We start from the raw sequence: 14,082 nt of genomic DNA, 5'->3' as shown, positions 1-14,082 counted from the left end.
AGTTAAAGACTCTACTATCTGTTATTTTGGCCAATTTGGTACTTAGCCAGAGATCTTTCCATTACCTGTTTCTTGGATTTAGTGATAGGTGATTTCTGTGGAGATGCAAGTTCATTTAAATGCATGAAGAGTCTTAGAAGCTTTGCAGCATATTTACACTTCATTTCACTGAGGGCAAAGTTAGTTAACAGGAAAATTTATTTTAGAGGTAACAAATCACTGCTTTATTTTGGTTAATATTTCCTAGCATATACCACAACTTAGAAAAGGACATGGGGCAGGGAGTCAGGTAGTTTAGAAAACTTTATGCGTAACTTTGGATTTGCGATTGTTCTGTACAAAAAAACTGAAAAAGTTTTTTTAAAAAAAAAATCACAAAATGTGTGGTGTACTACTGTTGCCTAATCAGTTCAAGGTGTGAAATAATGTTAAATAAAAAAAATCTCTAGGTTTCATCTTTCTGATGGTCACCATTTGCATACATTTAGAAACTTTTAGTCAGGGTTGTATGGAGAGGCTGACCTGGGATGGAGAGGGGTTTTGAGTATTGGTTATCTTGAAGCTACTGTGAACAAATAATTTTATTATTGAAGTGCAGACATAGTATATGGTTTAAAGTGTTTTTAATTGCTCAATTTAGCTTTATGATAGCCTTTGAAAAACTTGAAAATCTCAACTAGTAACCCTCTTCCACCACCAATCCCATGTACTGATAACAGCTGATTGAATCTTTGCATTTCTCTTTGGAAAAATATTGCTGTCTCAGATTTCTCCTTTCAAGACTACTTTTCCATTTAATATTTATATTAATAAAATACTTCAAGCCTTCTTTAAAACTTAGTCTTAATACTTTTTACAAGTCTTTAGCATAAACCTTCCCCAGCAGCACTTCTCTTTTAATTCTGAGCAGTTTATTTCCATCTTTATTTTCCTAGGAAGGCAGCAGAAGCCACTGAGGCTCTGCCCTTGTTTGTGAATGAAGTGAGGGACAAAGTCCAGCACACAGGGATGGCAGGGCCAGCATCTGCCACTGTCCTGCTCAGTCTGGTGGGTCCAGAGAGGATGCGGCATACTGGCACCTGTGGTTACTTGTGCAGGTGTGTGATATATAGGCCTGGCTGCAGTTTGTTTAGCATCACTAAGGCGGGTGTGAACCCTCTGTTAGCTGCCAGTATGACTTTTGTTTAGGTGTAGAATCACTTGTGCACAATGTGATGCTGGTACATGCTGTAGAAGGGGTGGAGAATGCACATTGTGTGAGAGGGTTCTCTGGAATGGCAAGCTTCGATCCATTTCTCTGGATTTTGTTCTGAATCCTTATTGACTTTTGTTGTGCATATCCTATGACTTGTTGCATCCTGGAAAGAAGTGAACAGCCTGTGTATCAAGCATTGTGTATGTTAGATGCCAGGTTCTTTCAGTGGATGTCTTTTCTCTAAAGACTTTTTTTAATCCCAGAGTGATGTTAAAAATAATAATGTAGCTTTTCAGTACTATGTATCCTATGCTTAAGTAATGCTGACTTAGCCAGAGGGCTTTACACCAGTATAGTGTCCCAGAGCATTAAAATAGATTGTTAATTTGTATGCTGAACATGGAGAAATTTGGGGGTGGATTTTGAAACCAATGTGACTTAATAACTACAGGGGGCTAAGCAATCAAAGCATTAAAATAGATGTGATTCTCTGCAGCAGAAGTACTTAATTTCATAGAAAGAACACTTGTGATGAAAGGGAAATGGTAAAAATACATACTGCCTTTTTTTTTTTCCTTTGTTAACCCTTGATCTGGATCACAGATGGAGCTTAGATCTTCCTTTTCCTAGCCATGCTTTATATCAAATGCGATTCAGGGCTGTGTATATATGCAATTAGTTGTTAAGAGAGCAGTTTGGTAAGTCTAGTGTAATGCAGCATTTTCCTTTGTGATCTGCAGTATCCCAGCTTTCATATTCAGTGCTTGATGAAAGTCAGGCAAATACCTCTGAGGCCTGCTAAGCTTTTTCTTTTATCCTGAGCAGCAATTCTTCGATATGATATAAGCAAACATTATCCAGGGTTTCCACCTATGTGTAGATATTGCAGGTGGCAGTCATATTTGCATGTTGAATATGTTGCACTTTGGCTTACTCTTTTATTACTGTGCTTGTTTAGTGGTAACGTCACACCAGTAACACAGTTGTGTGTAGATCTATGGCGATTGATTACTACTTTGTAATTAAGGTGCTATTTACAGACGCTTGCGCGAAGTCTTTTCTACTCCGAGAATTTGTGAACCCAACCAGAGACCAGCCAACAGGTTTCATTTTTCTTTGCCCAAAAAGCTTCTCTTTTTTTGCGAACAAGTTTTAAAACTGACTGATGCTGAGACTTAAAAAAAAAAAAAAAAAAAAAAAAAAATTAAAGTAAAAAAAAAAAAAAATAGAGAAAAATAAATAACACAAAAAGTGATGTTACCCAAGCAAGGCCTTCTAATAAAGGAGTGGCCCCCTCACCCATCCCTCCCTACCTGTGCAAGTCCTGCTCACATCAGTTTCCTTCCATCCAATTAGGCGACCTGGGAGACCCAGCCAGCACCATCCGGAGGGACTACAGAGTGGTGATGGGGTACCTCCAAGAAGCTTGCAGGATGGAACCAGGGAAGGTTATGGCCACTCCACATCTCTTAAAGTACCGCTGGCTCGATCACTCCAGATTAGTGAAGAACTGCTGAGCAGAAACCAGTTTTCTACGTCTGCCAGCCATGGGCCATCTGGACTACAGAATCATGGACAGCACTTAATATTATCCAGGGAGGCTTCTTGGGCAAAACCACACTACGAATTCAATTTCAGCCGCATGAAATTCAGGGGAAATGGTGCACTCAGCAACATCAGTGACCTTCCTTTTCTTACAGAAAACTCTGCCTTTCAAAAAATGGCACTTCAAACTAAACAGGATGGGAAAAAGGACGTGAGCCATTCATCTCCTGTGGATTTAAAGATACCACAAGTTCGAGGCATGGACCTTTCATGGGAGTCCCGCACTGGTGACCAGTACAGCTATAGCTCTTTGGTAATGGGTTCACAAACGGAGAGCGCACTTAGCAAAAAGTTAAGGGCTATCCTTCCAAAACAAAATAGGAGAAGTTTGCTGGATGCTGGACCAGATTCCTGGGGCTCAGATGCTGAGCAGTCTACCTCTGGACAGCCATATCCCACCTCAGATCAAGAGGGAGATCCTGGCTCCAAGCAACCTAGGAAGAAAAGAGGGAGATACAGACAGTACAACAGCGAGATACTGGAGGAAGCAATCTCTGTGGTTATGAGTGGGAAAATGAGTGTTTCCAAAGCTCAGAGTATTTATGGGATCCCCCACAGTACACTGGAGTACAAAGTTAAAGAGAGGCTGGGCACTTTGAAAAACCCTCCAAAGAAAAAAATGAAATTAATGAGGTCGGAGGGGCAGGAAGTTTCAGTAAAGATTGAATTAGATCCCCAGGGAGAAGCAGCACAAAGTGCGAATGAATTGAAGCATGAATAGGGATGTTGTAGAGTGCCAATTACTTTGCAAACTGGGTGAGCACTACTGCATAGTTCAACCATCACTGAGCGCACCTGAGTCTCCTGTTTACTGCAATACTCTTTCTTTTGCAGTTTAGCATAGACTTATGTGAACACAGGTGAAAGATGTGCTCTGAATGTCATATTTGTAAATTTTTCTAGCCTGGTATGGCGCAGTTTCCCTCCTTCACCTGCCCACTGCCCTCTTTCTTTCTTTGTTGTTTTTATTTTTTTTTTCTCTTGCCTTTTGCATGTTTCTCTGTAATAGAGAATTGAGTTACCTCACAAAGAATGCAGATCTGTAGAAGTGGACATCTTGCCTGTAGAGCCTGCCTGAACTTCTGATGTTGGATTTTTCATATCTGCCTTTATAGAAATAAGTCCACTTTGTTAAACTGACACTCTCCTAAAACCAGGCAATTTTCAAACGAAAATCAGACTGTCATTCTTCAAAAATGTTTCAGAAATCTTTTTTTTCCCCTCTTATTTTTGTTGATCCAGTTGATTGAAAGATTTGAGCTAAATCAAATTATTTAGGAATGGTATCTCTCTTGAACTCAGATTTGTCAACTAGATAGATAATCAATTGGGTCTAATTAGGCTCTCCACTGTTTTCTTTCTAAATTAACTGTACTTACCATTTGTTGTCTGCTTAGTGCTCACCCGGAGGGGAGGGGAGGGAAAACTTACATACACTACCTTCAGAAAATGTCAGTTAATTATTTATAACACTACCTTCGCTGTAATTTTATTTGGTGTTTTTGAAGGGTGATATTTAGACTCACCTGCTTGAGGATGTAGCCTTATCTCACGGAAGACAAGCTTCTCACAGTCAGGAGCAGTCAGGGTACACTAAATGATGTATTAGGGTATGCCTCATTATACCAGAACTACGGTTCTTGTGACCTTTCACACTTTTACAGACTTGATTCTGAGTTTACTAAACTATGTGGTCCCAACAGCCAGTTTAAATGACTCTAATCCAGGGATGGGGGATTTGCGTAACAAACTACTGTGATACTGAAAAAAAAAAAAAAAAAGGAAAAAAATAGCCCACAAAATGGTGATCTCAAACGTTACAACCTCAGTAGTCTGCCCAAATATCCACATTAGTGAAGGAGCTTGTTAATGTTCAGGGAAGAATTAAAACACTGGTAGCCTGATCTAATTCAGGCTCTGCATCATATCTATCTGTAATACTGTCAGGGTCGAACACTCAATGAATGGGTGTTTCCTTTTTAAATATTACAGTTGCCAGTAGCAGGAATTTATTCAAGTCCTGCTTTTTGTTGTTGTTTTTATTTAATCTATTTTGATAGTGGTTTAGCACATGCTAGAATAGCATTTTGAACACCATTAAAAAAAAGCATCTCCGTAAACCACAAATCTGGGGTTTTTTTTCCATATGGTGATATCTTTATGATTATATGGAGATCCAGGATAAGTTTTGTACTGAACTTTTATCTTTGATACTTTCTGCTGGAGTAGTCAGTAACTAAGTGGAGCTTACTGGATTTACCACAACATGACCAAATCGTAATTGCTGGTTTTTCAGGTAGAAGCAATTTGGTCTTAATCTGTGCAAAAGGTAGATAGAATTACAATTTTTTTTCCCCATTTGAACAGCCAAAAGAAACATTGGAGTTTTTGTGTGAGAGCATTAAGTGATGTTGGTGAAAGTGGTTTCTCAAAGTTAATGGGAGGGTGGCTTAGGTAGCCCTAGGAATGCTGAATGACTTCTGGAACAATTGATTCCATTAGCCTGTCTCCCTCCCCAGCAACTTCATATTTTCAAAGGTTAGGCACACCATTGCTGTTGTTTTAAATATGCACTGCTCGTTCTTGAAATGGACTGGGCATTTGGACCCAAGTATACTTTATTTTTGTTTACTTAATATGTTTTAGTCCTCAAAATCCTGGTTCCCTGTAGCTTTCTAGTTGTCATCTTGGCATTTAAAGCAGTTTTAAGCTCAGTAGCAGTATATAAACTCTGCAATATGTTCCAGTTTAGCTGGTGTTTGCAATAAAGGTTCAGTTTAAGGTGTGGTTTCATCTGCTGTTGGAAGTTATGGTAGAAAGTTTGTTGCAAGTTAAAAAAAAAAAAGTAACACAGTTTTACTCTTAAGAGAGGTTTAACCTTTTGCAGTTGTCCTTATTTAAGAAACATGAGTTGAGTTTTATAAAACTTGTCACTGTAGTGTACGTGGAGTGCTCATTTTACTAACCTAAATATTTTGTATGTGTGTGTATAAGTGGGTGACAATCGTGCAGCAGAAGAATGGTGTGCCTACCCTTTAATGCTGCAGTTTTAAAAGAGAATTTGTCTTGTCATTTCAGACTGTAGGCTAAGAATTGTAAATAGATAGTGAGAAGTTGAGTACTCTTTATTTGCTTTGGTTAGAAAGTGGATTTAAAACAAAAAAAAAAACCAACAACAAACCAACACGTAACTTACTCAGTTTAAATGTCCTGAGACCTGAAGATGTAATACTCATAACTGCAAAGCTTTTAAACACAACACTGATCTGTGATAACTTAATATTCAGGTAATCTTTCTTTTTCGAGAAGCTTTTGAACAACCATATTTCCTCCAAAGGTCTCTGTTTAAAAAGGAAAAAAAAAGAAAAAGTGTAGATTATTTTTAAGCACTAATTGCATTACATTGGTAACTGCAATATGAAATAGCCATTATTGTTTTGTGAAGCATGGTTGAGATTAGTTAGTGGTCCCTTTTTAAAATTTCATGAGCCTCTCAAAAAATAAAAACAAATTTAAAAAAAAGCTGCTGAATATTCAAAAGATATATATTTTACCTTATTGTAGGTTTTGTAAATCTAGTCTGTAATATTCAGGTGCACCTTTTAATGTTACTTTTTTGTTTCAAAGTCCCATCTAATGTATTTTCTCTGAGGTGATTCATCACTTAAGACTAGTATCACTCTAAGTGCTGCAGTGATCACTAAGATTTTGTTTCATTTTTCACTACATATTTTTTGCAGGCGCTTTCAGTGTAGCTAACTAGTAGTATTTGGGATCATTTTAAATATATGATTGGAATTAATGTTTGTCCATTAGCATGCTTAATTTTCTGCTGACCAGCAGTTTGCATGGCCAAAACCCCTGGTTGACCATATTTTGGTGTGGGAAGGTGTGGTTCACTGCGGTCTTTGTAACAAAAACCTTGTTTCTCATCTTATTTCTGGTAAGTGGATGCTTATGTTACTTGGATCACTTGGACAGGAGAAAGATTTTTAAAGCCTTCTCCTACTGCTCTTCTGAGATAACATTAACGTGTAACATAGACAAACTGCAACCCTGTAAAAATCAAGACGTGTTAGGAGGAGACCTTCGGGTATTTTTTTGTCACTAGTTTTCTCTTATTCCCGAGAATGTCCATCCGATGTAGTTATTGGACTTACCAGTATTGTTGTGTACTACGTGATGTAGCTGAAAAAGCCTGACAGCAAAGAACACTGTGAATTATATTTGTGGCAGTCTCTGAAAACTAGTTTTTCAGTCCAAGTACCATGAAGGAGAATCCCCCTCCCCTACCCCATCCTAGAAAAGTAATTTTATATTTTGTGTGTATAAAGTTTTAAGAATCGAAGTTTCATATTGTACTGAAGTTTAGGTGTTGCTTGGTAAATCTTTGCTGCAGCATATAATTGAAGATGAGTAAGGCTTAGTGTGGTAGGGGTCCTGGTGTGGAGTTAATTATCGTACAGTTCTGGTGAGAAAGCCCAACATGTATGAAATGTGTCCTTTTTTTTTTTTTTTTTTTTTTTTTTTTTTCCATTTGGATTTGTAAGATGTAAAAGTGCTTTTTTAGAACTCTGACCTATTACAAACTATTACCTCACTTTCAGCCAGCTGGATCCTCATTCCACAGTGTTGTAGGCATTATTGTGGCTGTAATGCTTGAGTACAGCTATAGAGTTGAACGTTTCCAGTTAGATATTGTAGGGACACGTTTCTGGACTCGTTTTTTATTTCTGTCTGAAGATAATTTATTTTCCAGTCATTCCCTGATTTTTTTCTAAAGGTTCAAGACAGTTTCCTTTAGAATTTCTCATTTTTTTCCCTGTTGCACAGGAGAAGTTGCTGCATAAGCAATACAGGTATGCCTTTACTGTCTTTTTCGTTGCAGAACTCATAACTTGATGCTTGCATTATCAACCCTATTGCTAGACCTGAATTCAAGCTCTGAACTTTTTTGGCAGTTGGAGAAAAAATTATTTTTAACAATGCAGGGGTACAGATAGGATAATGCCTCTAGTAAGGGAACACATTCAGCTTCTGTGTTCTCTTGCAACTCCTGCACAACCTCTTTTGTTGAACTTTCCACTGCTGTAGGGGTATTCCTAAACAGGAGAGGTAACTGCACTTGAATTTAGACTAGATGAGAGCAGACAAGGAATACTCTGTGCTTTGTCTTGTGGCAGACCAACATTTGCATCTAAATATTTCTTTCATGAGTACTGGGAGCACATTGCCTTTCCCTGGAAATTCATGGGAGCTTGGCAAAGTGATTCAGGGGCTTTAGGGTTGAGTAAGCTTTGTGAAACAACTTTTTAGTTCTGATTGAATTGCTTTTTGTATCATCTGCAACGATTGTTACACAGGCAAAACTGGAATTGCCATGTATTTCTTTCCAGTTTACTTTGAAGTAATGCTCTTAAGATGTCCTTGAATCTTAGGAGAACACAGTGTCCAAGGAGTGAAGGGAGCACTCTGCTGTTCCCTTTTTTCTCAAAAACAGTTTGGCTGCATCTGTAATGTAAAGAACTCTTTCTTCAGTGAAGACAAAATTTGAACTCTTCAGTATAAGAATGCATACTCTTATTGCAGTCCAAAATATTGTGAAGGCAAAATTATAACCTTACTGAAAGATTTGTCACAATATTTTAAATAGTTTAAATTCTCTGCCAGATACTAGAAGTAGGATGGGAAGGGTTGTTTCCCTCATTTTCATGAGGATCAGAAACCTCTAGGTATTCCCCACAAATGTTTCAGAAATTAAATGTAATTTCAGTCTAGGTCAATGTTGCTTTTTCTTGGCATCAGTACATAATGTTGGCTAATATTGTTTTAGAAAGCTGTAGGAAAATAATTTTGAGACTTGTTTTGGTACTATAAAGGTTTCTACTTGATCTTTAATCATATTGAAAATTCAGTAATTGGAACCTTAAGAAACCTGAAAATCTGCACTGCTAGTTGTATGCAGTTCTGATGAATGTAGCAGATAAAGTTGCCACTATAGTAACTCATTTCTGATTATCCAGTGTATGAACATAATGCACTGTGATGACCACTAGGCAGAGAAGTATTACAAACTCAAAATGATCTGTAGATCTACTTCACGTATACCAGAAAAAAGCTGTTAAGTATTTAGAGCATTCCAGTGTCCATCTCTCTCTCTCTCTGTCTCTCTCCTTCCTGTTCTTTCTTTGATTGGGGCCAAGTCTCTAAACCAGTATTACAGCAGCAGTTTTGGATCTCATGTCCTACTGAATTATGCCTGTATTCAGGTATTGTCATAAAGACCTTCCTGTTGAGAGAGCTTTATTTAATCCTCACAAAAATCTCTTAGCGCAGTTGCAAAATCAGTTTTCCTGGGTGATATGCTAGGAAGGAGGATTTTTTTTCAGCCTGTCCAGGGCATTTCATTTACCTTCTTAAAAACAAACATCCCCACCTATGCCCCTGTGCTTGTCTCTACTGAATTGATAAGTATAATTTAGGAGGACTCAAGATGATAACTGCCTTACAGAGCAGGGACAAGGCTTCATTCTGACTGGAGCAGGAAAAGTGAACATCAAAAACAATTTCTCTCATCATCACCTAGCACAGTTTATCTTAATGTTTTTTTTCCTACTCAGAAATAATGAGGATACTACTAGAGCTACTTAAAGCAGTTTATCAATTACTTGGTGCTACATTTCTCAAATAGTTTTCAGATAATACTTTTTATGCCTGTGTGAAAGCATGTAAACTTTTACTGTCACTATAAAAAGCACTTGTCTGACCTATTCTAAAGTACCAGAAAAGGGATAAATACCTGCAGCACTTTTTCTGTTACAATGCCAGAGTCTTAATTAAATCTGGTCTTCAGGTTATGAGATACTTCAGATATACAATCTAGGATCACTAGCAGCTTGTCAGGTCAGATCACAAGGTTTCATGGGATATTAATCTGTCTTTTAAAGACTAGTAAAACAAAATATTCTGGAATTCAGGCAGGGGATGTACATATACATGCCTGGTATATTTAACTGATCATTTCAGTAGGCCATTTCAGGGCTTAACATTGGGAATCTGGGATGATGGGTAGGGAAGGGAAGTTTCCCAAACTGAAATAAAATAACATTTGGACCATTGTTTCATGTTCAGTTTGAAAACTATATCACAAGAAAAATGGGTAGGGATTCTTTCTCCCTTATGCCTTCAGGGAATGAGTAGTATTTAGAATCTCTGGCTGAAATTCAAGCCTTTTTACCGTGTAAATTTTTAATATAAACTCATTGACATGCTTTTTACATCTGAGGACTGAAAATGGATCTTAATGTTTAAGTTGTGGAATGGTATATTTCTTAAATGAAGGGGGAACATTTAAAAAAAAATAGATTAGAATACCAGCATTAGTGAGCTTAAGGAATTTTAGTATGTAATAGCAAAGTATAGCAAAGTATTTGATTAAAAAATTAATCTTGAATTGCTAGTCTGTAACTAGGTGCATTCTAATTTAGCAGGTGAATATTCTTTACTTATCGATATATGATGGGCTTTTTGCAAATAGAAACCTTTATCTGAGTCCCACGTGTTGCTTGTACTGATGGATGTTATGCTTACAGCAGCTTACTGCTGCTTTAAAATGTATAAAATGTTTTGAGTGTTTGCTCATAACTCTTTTTAACCTCCACTTGTTAAATTGTCAGACATTGGTTTTTATCAGTCCGCAATGTAAGTTTAAACTAATGTTCTTAGGAATCCAACTTGTACACACACTGTTTAAAAAACCCTCAGGGACAGTTTACACACTATCCTCACTCAATTCAGGTACTTGTACTCTCTTCTTAAACCTAGCAGTGACTTGTATTTTGTTTTGCTTTTCTTTTGACGTGCTGATAGCACATCCTTGATGAATGTCAACTTAAAACTCAGTTCAGGTATCCAGGTATAACTCAGCCAAACGGATTTTAAAGCTGCATATTTACTCTCCAGCACACAGTGCCTCAGACACTTATAGTGGCATTCTGTATATTCAGTTATTACTACTGAGCAGATCGCGTGGGGGTTCCTGGTATGTATTGTAAGAAATTCCTATGTATATTATATAATATGTATTATATTATATACATATATAGTATATATGTTATCTTAAACTTATATATTTTAAAATGCCACTACTAGCCAGCGCAGCTAAAAATGAAATACATTCCCAGCTGCCTCTGTGAACAGCAGAGGCAGCTTCTTAACGTGGCTCTTGCTTCTCTCTCACCATAACTACTTCTAACCTCAAGCACGGGTCCTTGGCTGTCTGACCTCTACACTCTAGTTATGCAATGTCCTTAGAGAATTCTGTGCACTGGCCACTGTGATGGAAACCAATGGGCCGGGAGTGCTTTGAGTTTATTAGTAATTGTTCTGCCAAAGTTGGTGTTTGTATGACAAGCGTGTAAACCTGTCAGATAATCAGCAGAGGTCCAGGCTGTCCATAATTGCTTCCACCTCCTGGGTAGGACCAGAGCTCACGAGGTGCCTCCTTTCTAAGGCTGTGCTATTCACTGAACACCTGCAGTGCCAGGCCTCTGTGCTGCACTCACCCAGAGGCCAAGCCTGAAACTAAAATCTGCTGTTCTGCCTTCATGGTGATCTGTTGGCAGTCGCAAGTCAGCAACACCTCTGCTTTATTATTTGACACTTTACATCTAAAAAGTCTTCTCTTTCTATTTATGTAACCCATAGTCTTTGAAGAGTATGGAAAATGGCATTTCTCTCTGACCTCTAGAAGTTCAAGTGTCATGGGAAAAAAAAACAGGAACCCCCCCTTTACTCTTATGGACCTCATTTCAATATACTGTTTACAGTTTGACGGAATTGTATAATTTAATATTTCTCTTGTACTGTAGTTTATATTTATTTACAGATTTTTTTTGTACTGTGTGATTTGAATTTTTTGTTCCTTGCTATGATCAATGTTTTATGTAGTAGAGCACTTATGATCACAAATTAAGGTTTTTGGTTTGATTGCACTACATTAATTTTTTTAATGCAGTTCTGATTTTTTGACTGGACTAAATAAGCTGTGTCTTAATGTATGTGATAAGTACTTTTAAATTTTTATTTCATGTGGTCCATTTATTTTTTGCATTGTATGTCAAAGCGCTAATTCTCTTGTTGTGCATGTGTAAGATTTAATGGCTCCATTGTATTATTTGACCATGTCATTTTGGAAACACATTCCCAGCTGTAACGTTGTGTATGGTAGTTTTCACTGGATGCTAGACTTTTCAAAACCACTATTCTTCTAATAAATTTTGTTGTGAAAAACTTCAAGGGGTTCCAATTCTGTTGTTTCTAATGTTCTTTCTAAATGCCTGTACTAGTAGCCCGAGGATGAGAGATGCATACTATCACAAGAGGGGAGAAGCAGGGGAGGAAGTGAAAATAGAAGGCAAAGCAATTTCTGGCTGAAGGACTGAGCTTTGGAATCTCCCTGCTCCGTTGGGTTCTTGTCCTAAATAGGATTGTCGATAAAGCTGCTTTAGCAGCTGGGCAGGGAATACATGTGAAAGCTGAAACGCTGTCTCATAGCAGCCCAGTCTCATGAACTCCCAGACTCTCATTTGAGCTTCCCTACTGGCCCCCTTAATTTCCTTAATGGTAAATAATTTATCCAGTGAAGAACAATCTCTCAGGAGGGAAAATAGAGGGTGCTGCAGTGATGTCCACTGAGCACTTAGCAGTGAGCCAAGGTAGACAGGAGGCAGTGAAATCAGCCCGAGCAATGCGTGTGTCGGTTTTGGGCAGCAGGCAGAGCACCAGTTTGGGCAGCAGAGCTTTGTACTGGAGCACACACCACCAGGCACAGGCACGTTGCTTAGCTGCTCACCAAGGCACTGGTGTTGCTTTTATTTTCTCTGCAGCTTTATTTTCTCTGGTCTTCTGCAGAGGGGGCAGGTCCCCAACTCCCCATTAGCACAGGGGAAAGCTCCAGAAACTCCATCTTGCTGTCCCTCTGCGTGGGGACACAAGGCAAATGCAGCAGTGGCACCACACTGCAGCCAGCCCTTCTCCAAGATCCATGTTTACTTTCTCGTGACTGTACTTTGGGTTGAACTACTTTTGACGTTATGCATTATTGATACTGAAATGCTGAATACTAAAAAGTAGGTTACACTAAGTGGTGTATAATGGAACCCACGTGAGTTTAGGCATTTCTGCTAACCTTTGTGTTCAGTTCTAGGATGATTTTGAGAGTGCTGCATAGGGATTTCCTAGCTTTAGGAAAATTCATAATATTGCATGGTGTCTAGCCCAGGTTTCTTTTCTCCTGAGAAACTGCCTTTCTTATCATGTGCTATTGAAAAGTAGGCAATTTAGGGTTTGGATTTTTCAGTGCCTTTTTTATTTTTTAAGATCCTTAAATAACTGTTACATTACAAACTAATTATTGTATTACTTGTATACTAATACTGGTATTAAAAACAAAAAGCAAAATGGTAATTGGGTGTTGCCATTGGTTTAGCTTTACCAGGCAAATCTCTCTTAAATAAAAAACTTGGTTTAACTAGAGACTACATCTTACACTTAGGAATAGTGAGTTTTTTATGTGTAAGTAGCTTGAAAGCCTTGTGCAGTAAACTATCATTTATCATATTTTTTTTTTCTTTGTCTGAATACATCTGTCAAATCTATGAAAATAGCCTTTGAAAGTGATGAACCATATTCCCATCTGCCATTCTTTAGGATGAATTACACTGTGCAGGCTTGTCCCAGAACATTTTTAATTGACACTTTTAGTCCTGCGATTATCACAAATACCAAGTTTTTCAGCTTTTCCTGAAGGACTTGCTGATGGTCTGGCACTGCTAAAATGAAATTGTTCAAACTTGAAGGAACACAGTCTTGATTTCTTCTTTTAAAAGCTGTTTCCTGTATCATGACAAGATTGCACAAGATGTTGCACCCAGACCCAGAAAGAAGCTTCCATGCTGTTGTCTCTTATAAAAGTAGAAAAGAAACACAATTAGCGCTGTTAGGCAGCTTTAAAAGTCACCTGCTAATTTCTTTCAGCTTGTTTGGACTCAGGGTGGGTTTTGAGTGGCTCAATCTGTTAGTGGAAGAGGCAGCTGTCTCTTTTGTGCCTGCAGGAGGAGTGTATCTGGTCACTTTCTGAAATAACAGATCCTTTGTGGAGCAGCAGTGGGCTGTACCCCCACATACACCTGGGTCACTTGCTACAATGCAGATATTCCCTCAGATGTGAAACGAGAGGCTCTGCTCCTTTCTCCTCTGTGGAAGTGAGAGGTGCTGGGAGG

General features: G+C 38.2%; 1 protein-coding gene across 3 annotated transcripts in view; it reads left to right on the top strand.

Moving 5' to 3' along the window:
• Positions 1 to 12,097, top strand: part of LCOR (ligand dependent nuclear receptor corepressor) — a 65,414-nt gene extending 53,317 nt beyond the window's left edge. For 2 of the 3 annotated variants that reach the window (XM_079311863.1, XM_079311864.1), the window contains one exon: positions 2,552 to 12,097. In XM_079311863.1, the coding sequence (XP_079167989.1) occupies positions 2,552 to 3,521 (970 nt within the window). In that variant the 3' untranslated portion in view covers positions 3,522 to 12,097. Of the gene's footprint in view, positions 1 to 939; positions 1,098 to 2,551 lie in introns of all 3 variants that reach the window. The other variant, XR_013775005.1, reaches the window with a different exon arrangement.
• The last annotated feature ends 1,985 nt before the right edge of the window (positions 12,098 to 14,082 follow it).

Source organism: Erithacus rubecula, assembly GCF_903797595.1.
Source record: "Erithacus rubecula genome assembly, chromosome: 9".
NCBI lineage: Eukaryota > Metazoa > Chordata > Aves > Passeriformes > Muscicapidae > Erithacus > Erithacus rubecula.
Note: the sequence above shows the minus strand (reverse complement) of the source record. Positions and strands in the feature narration are given on the sequence as shown.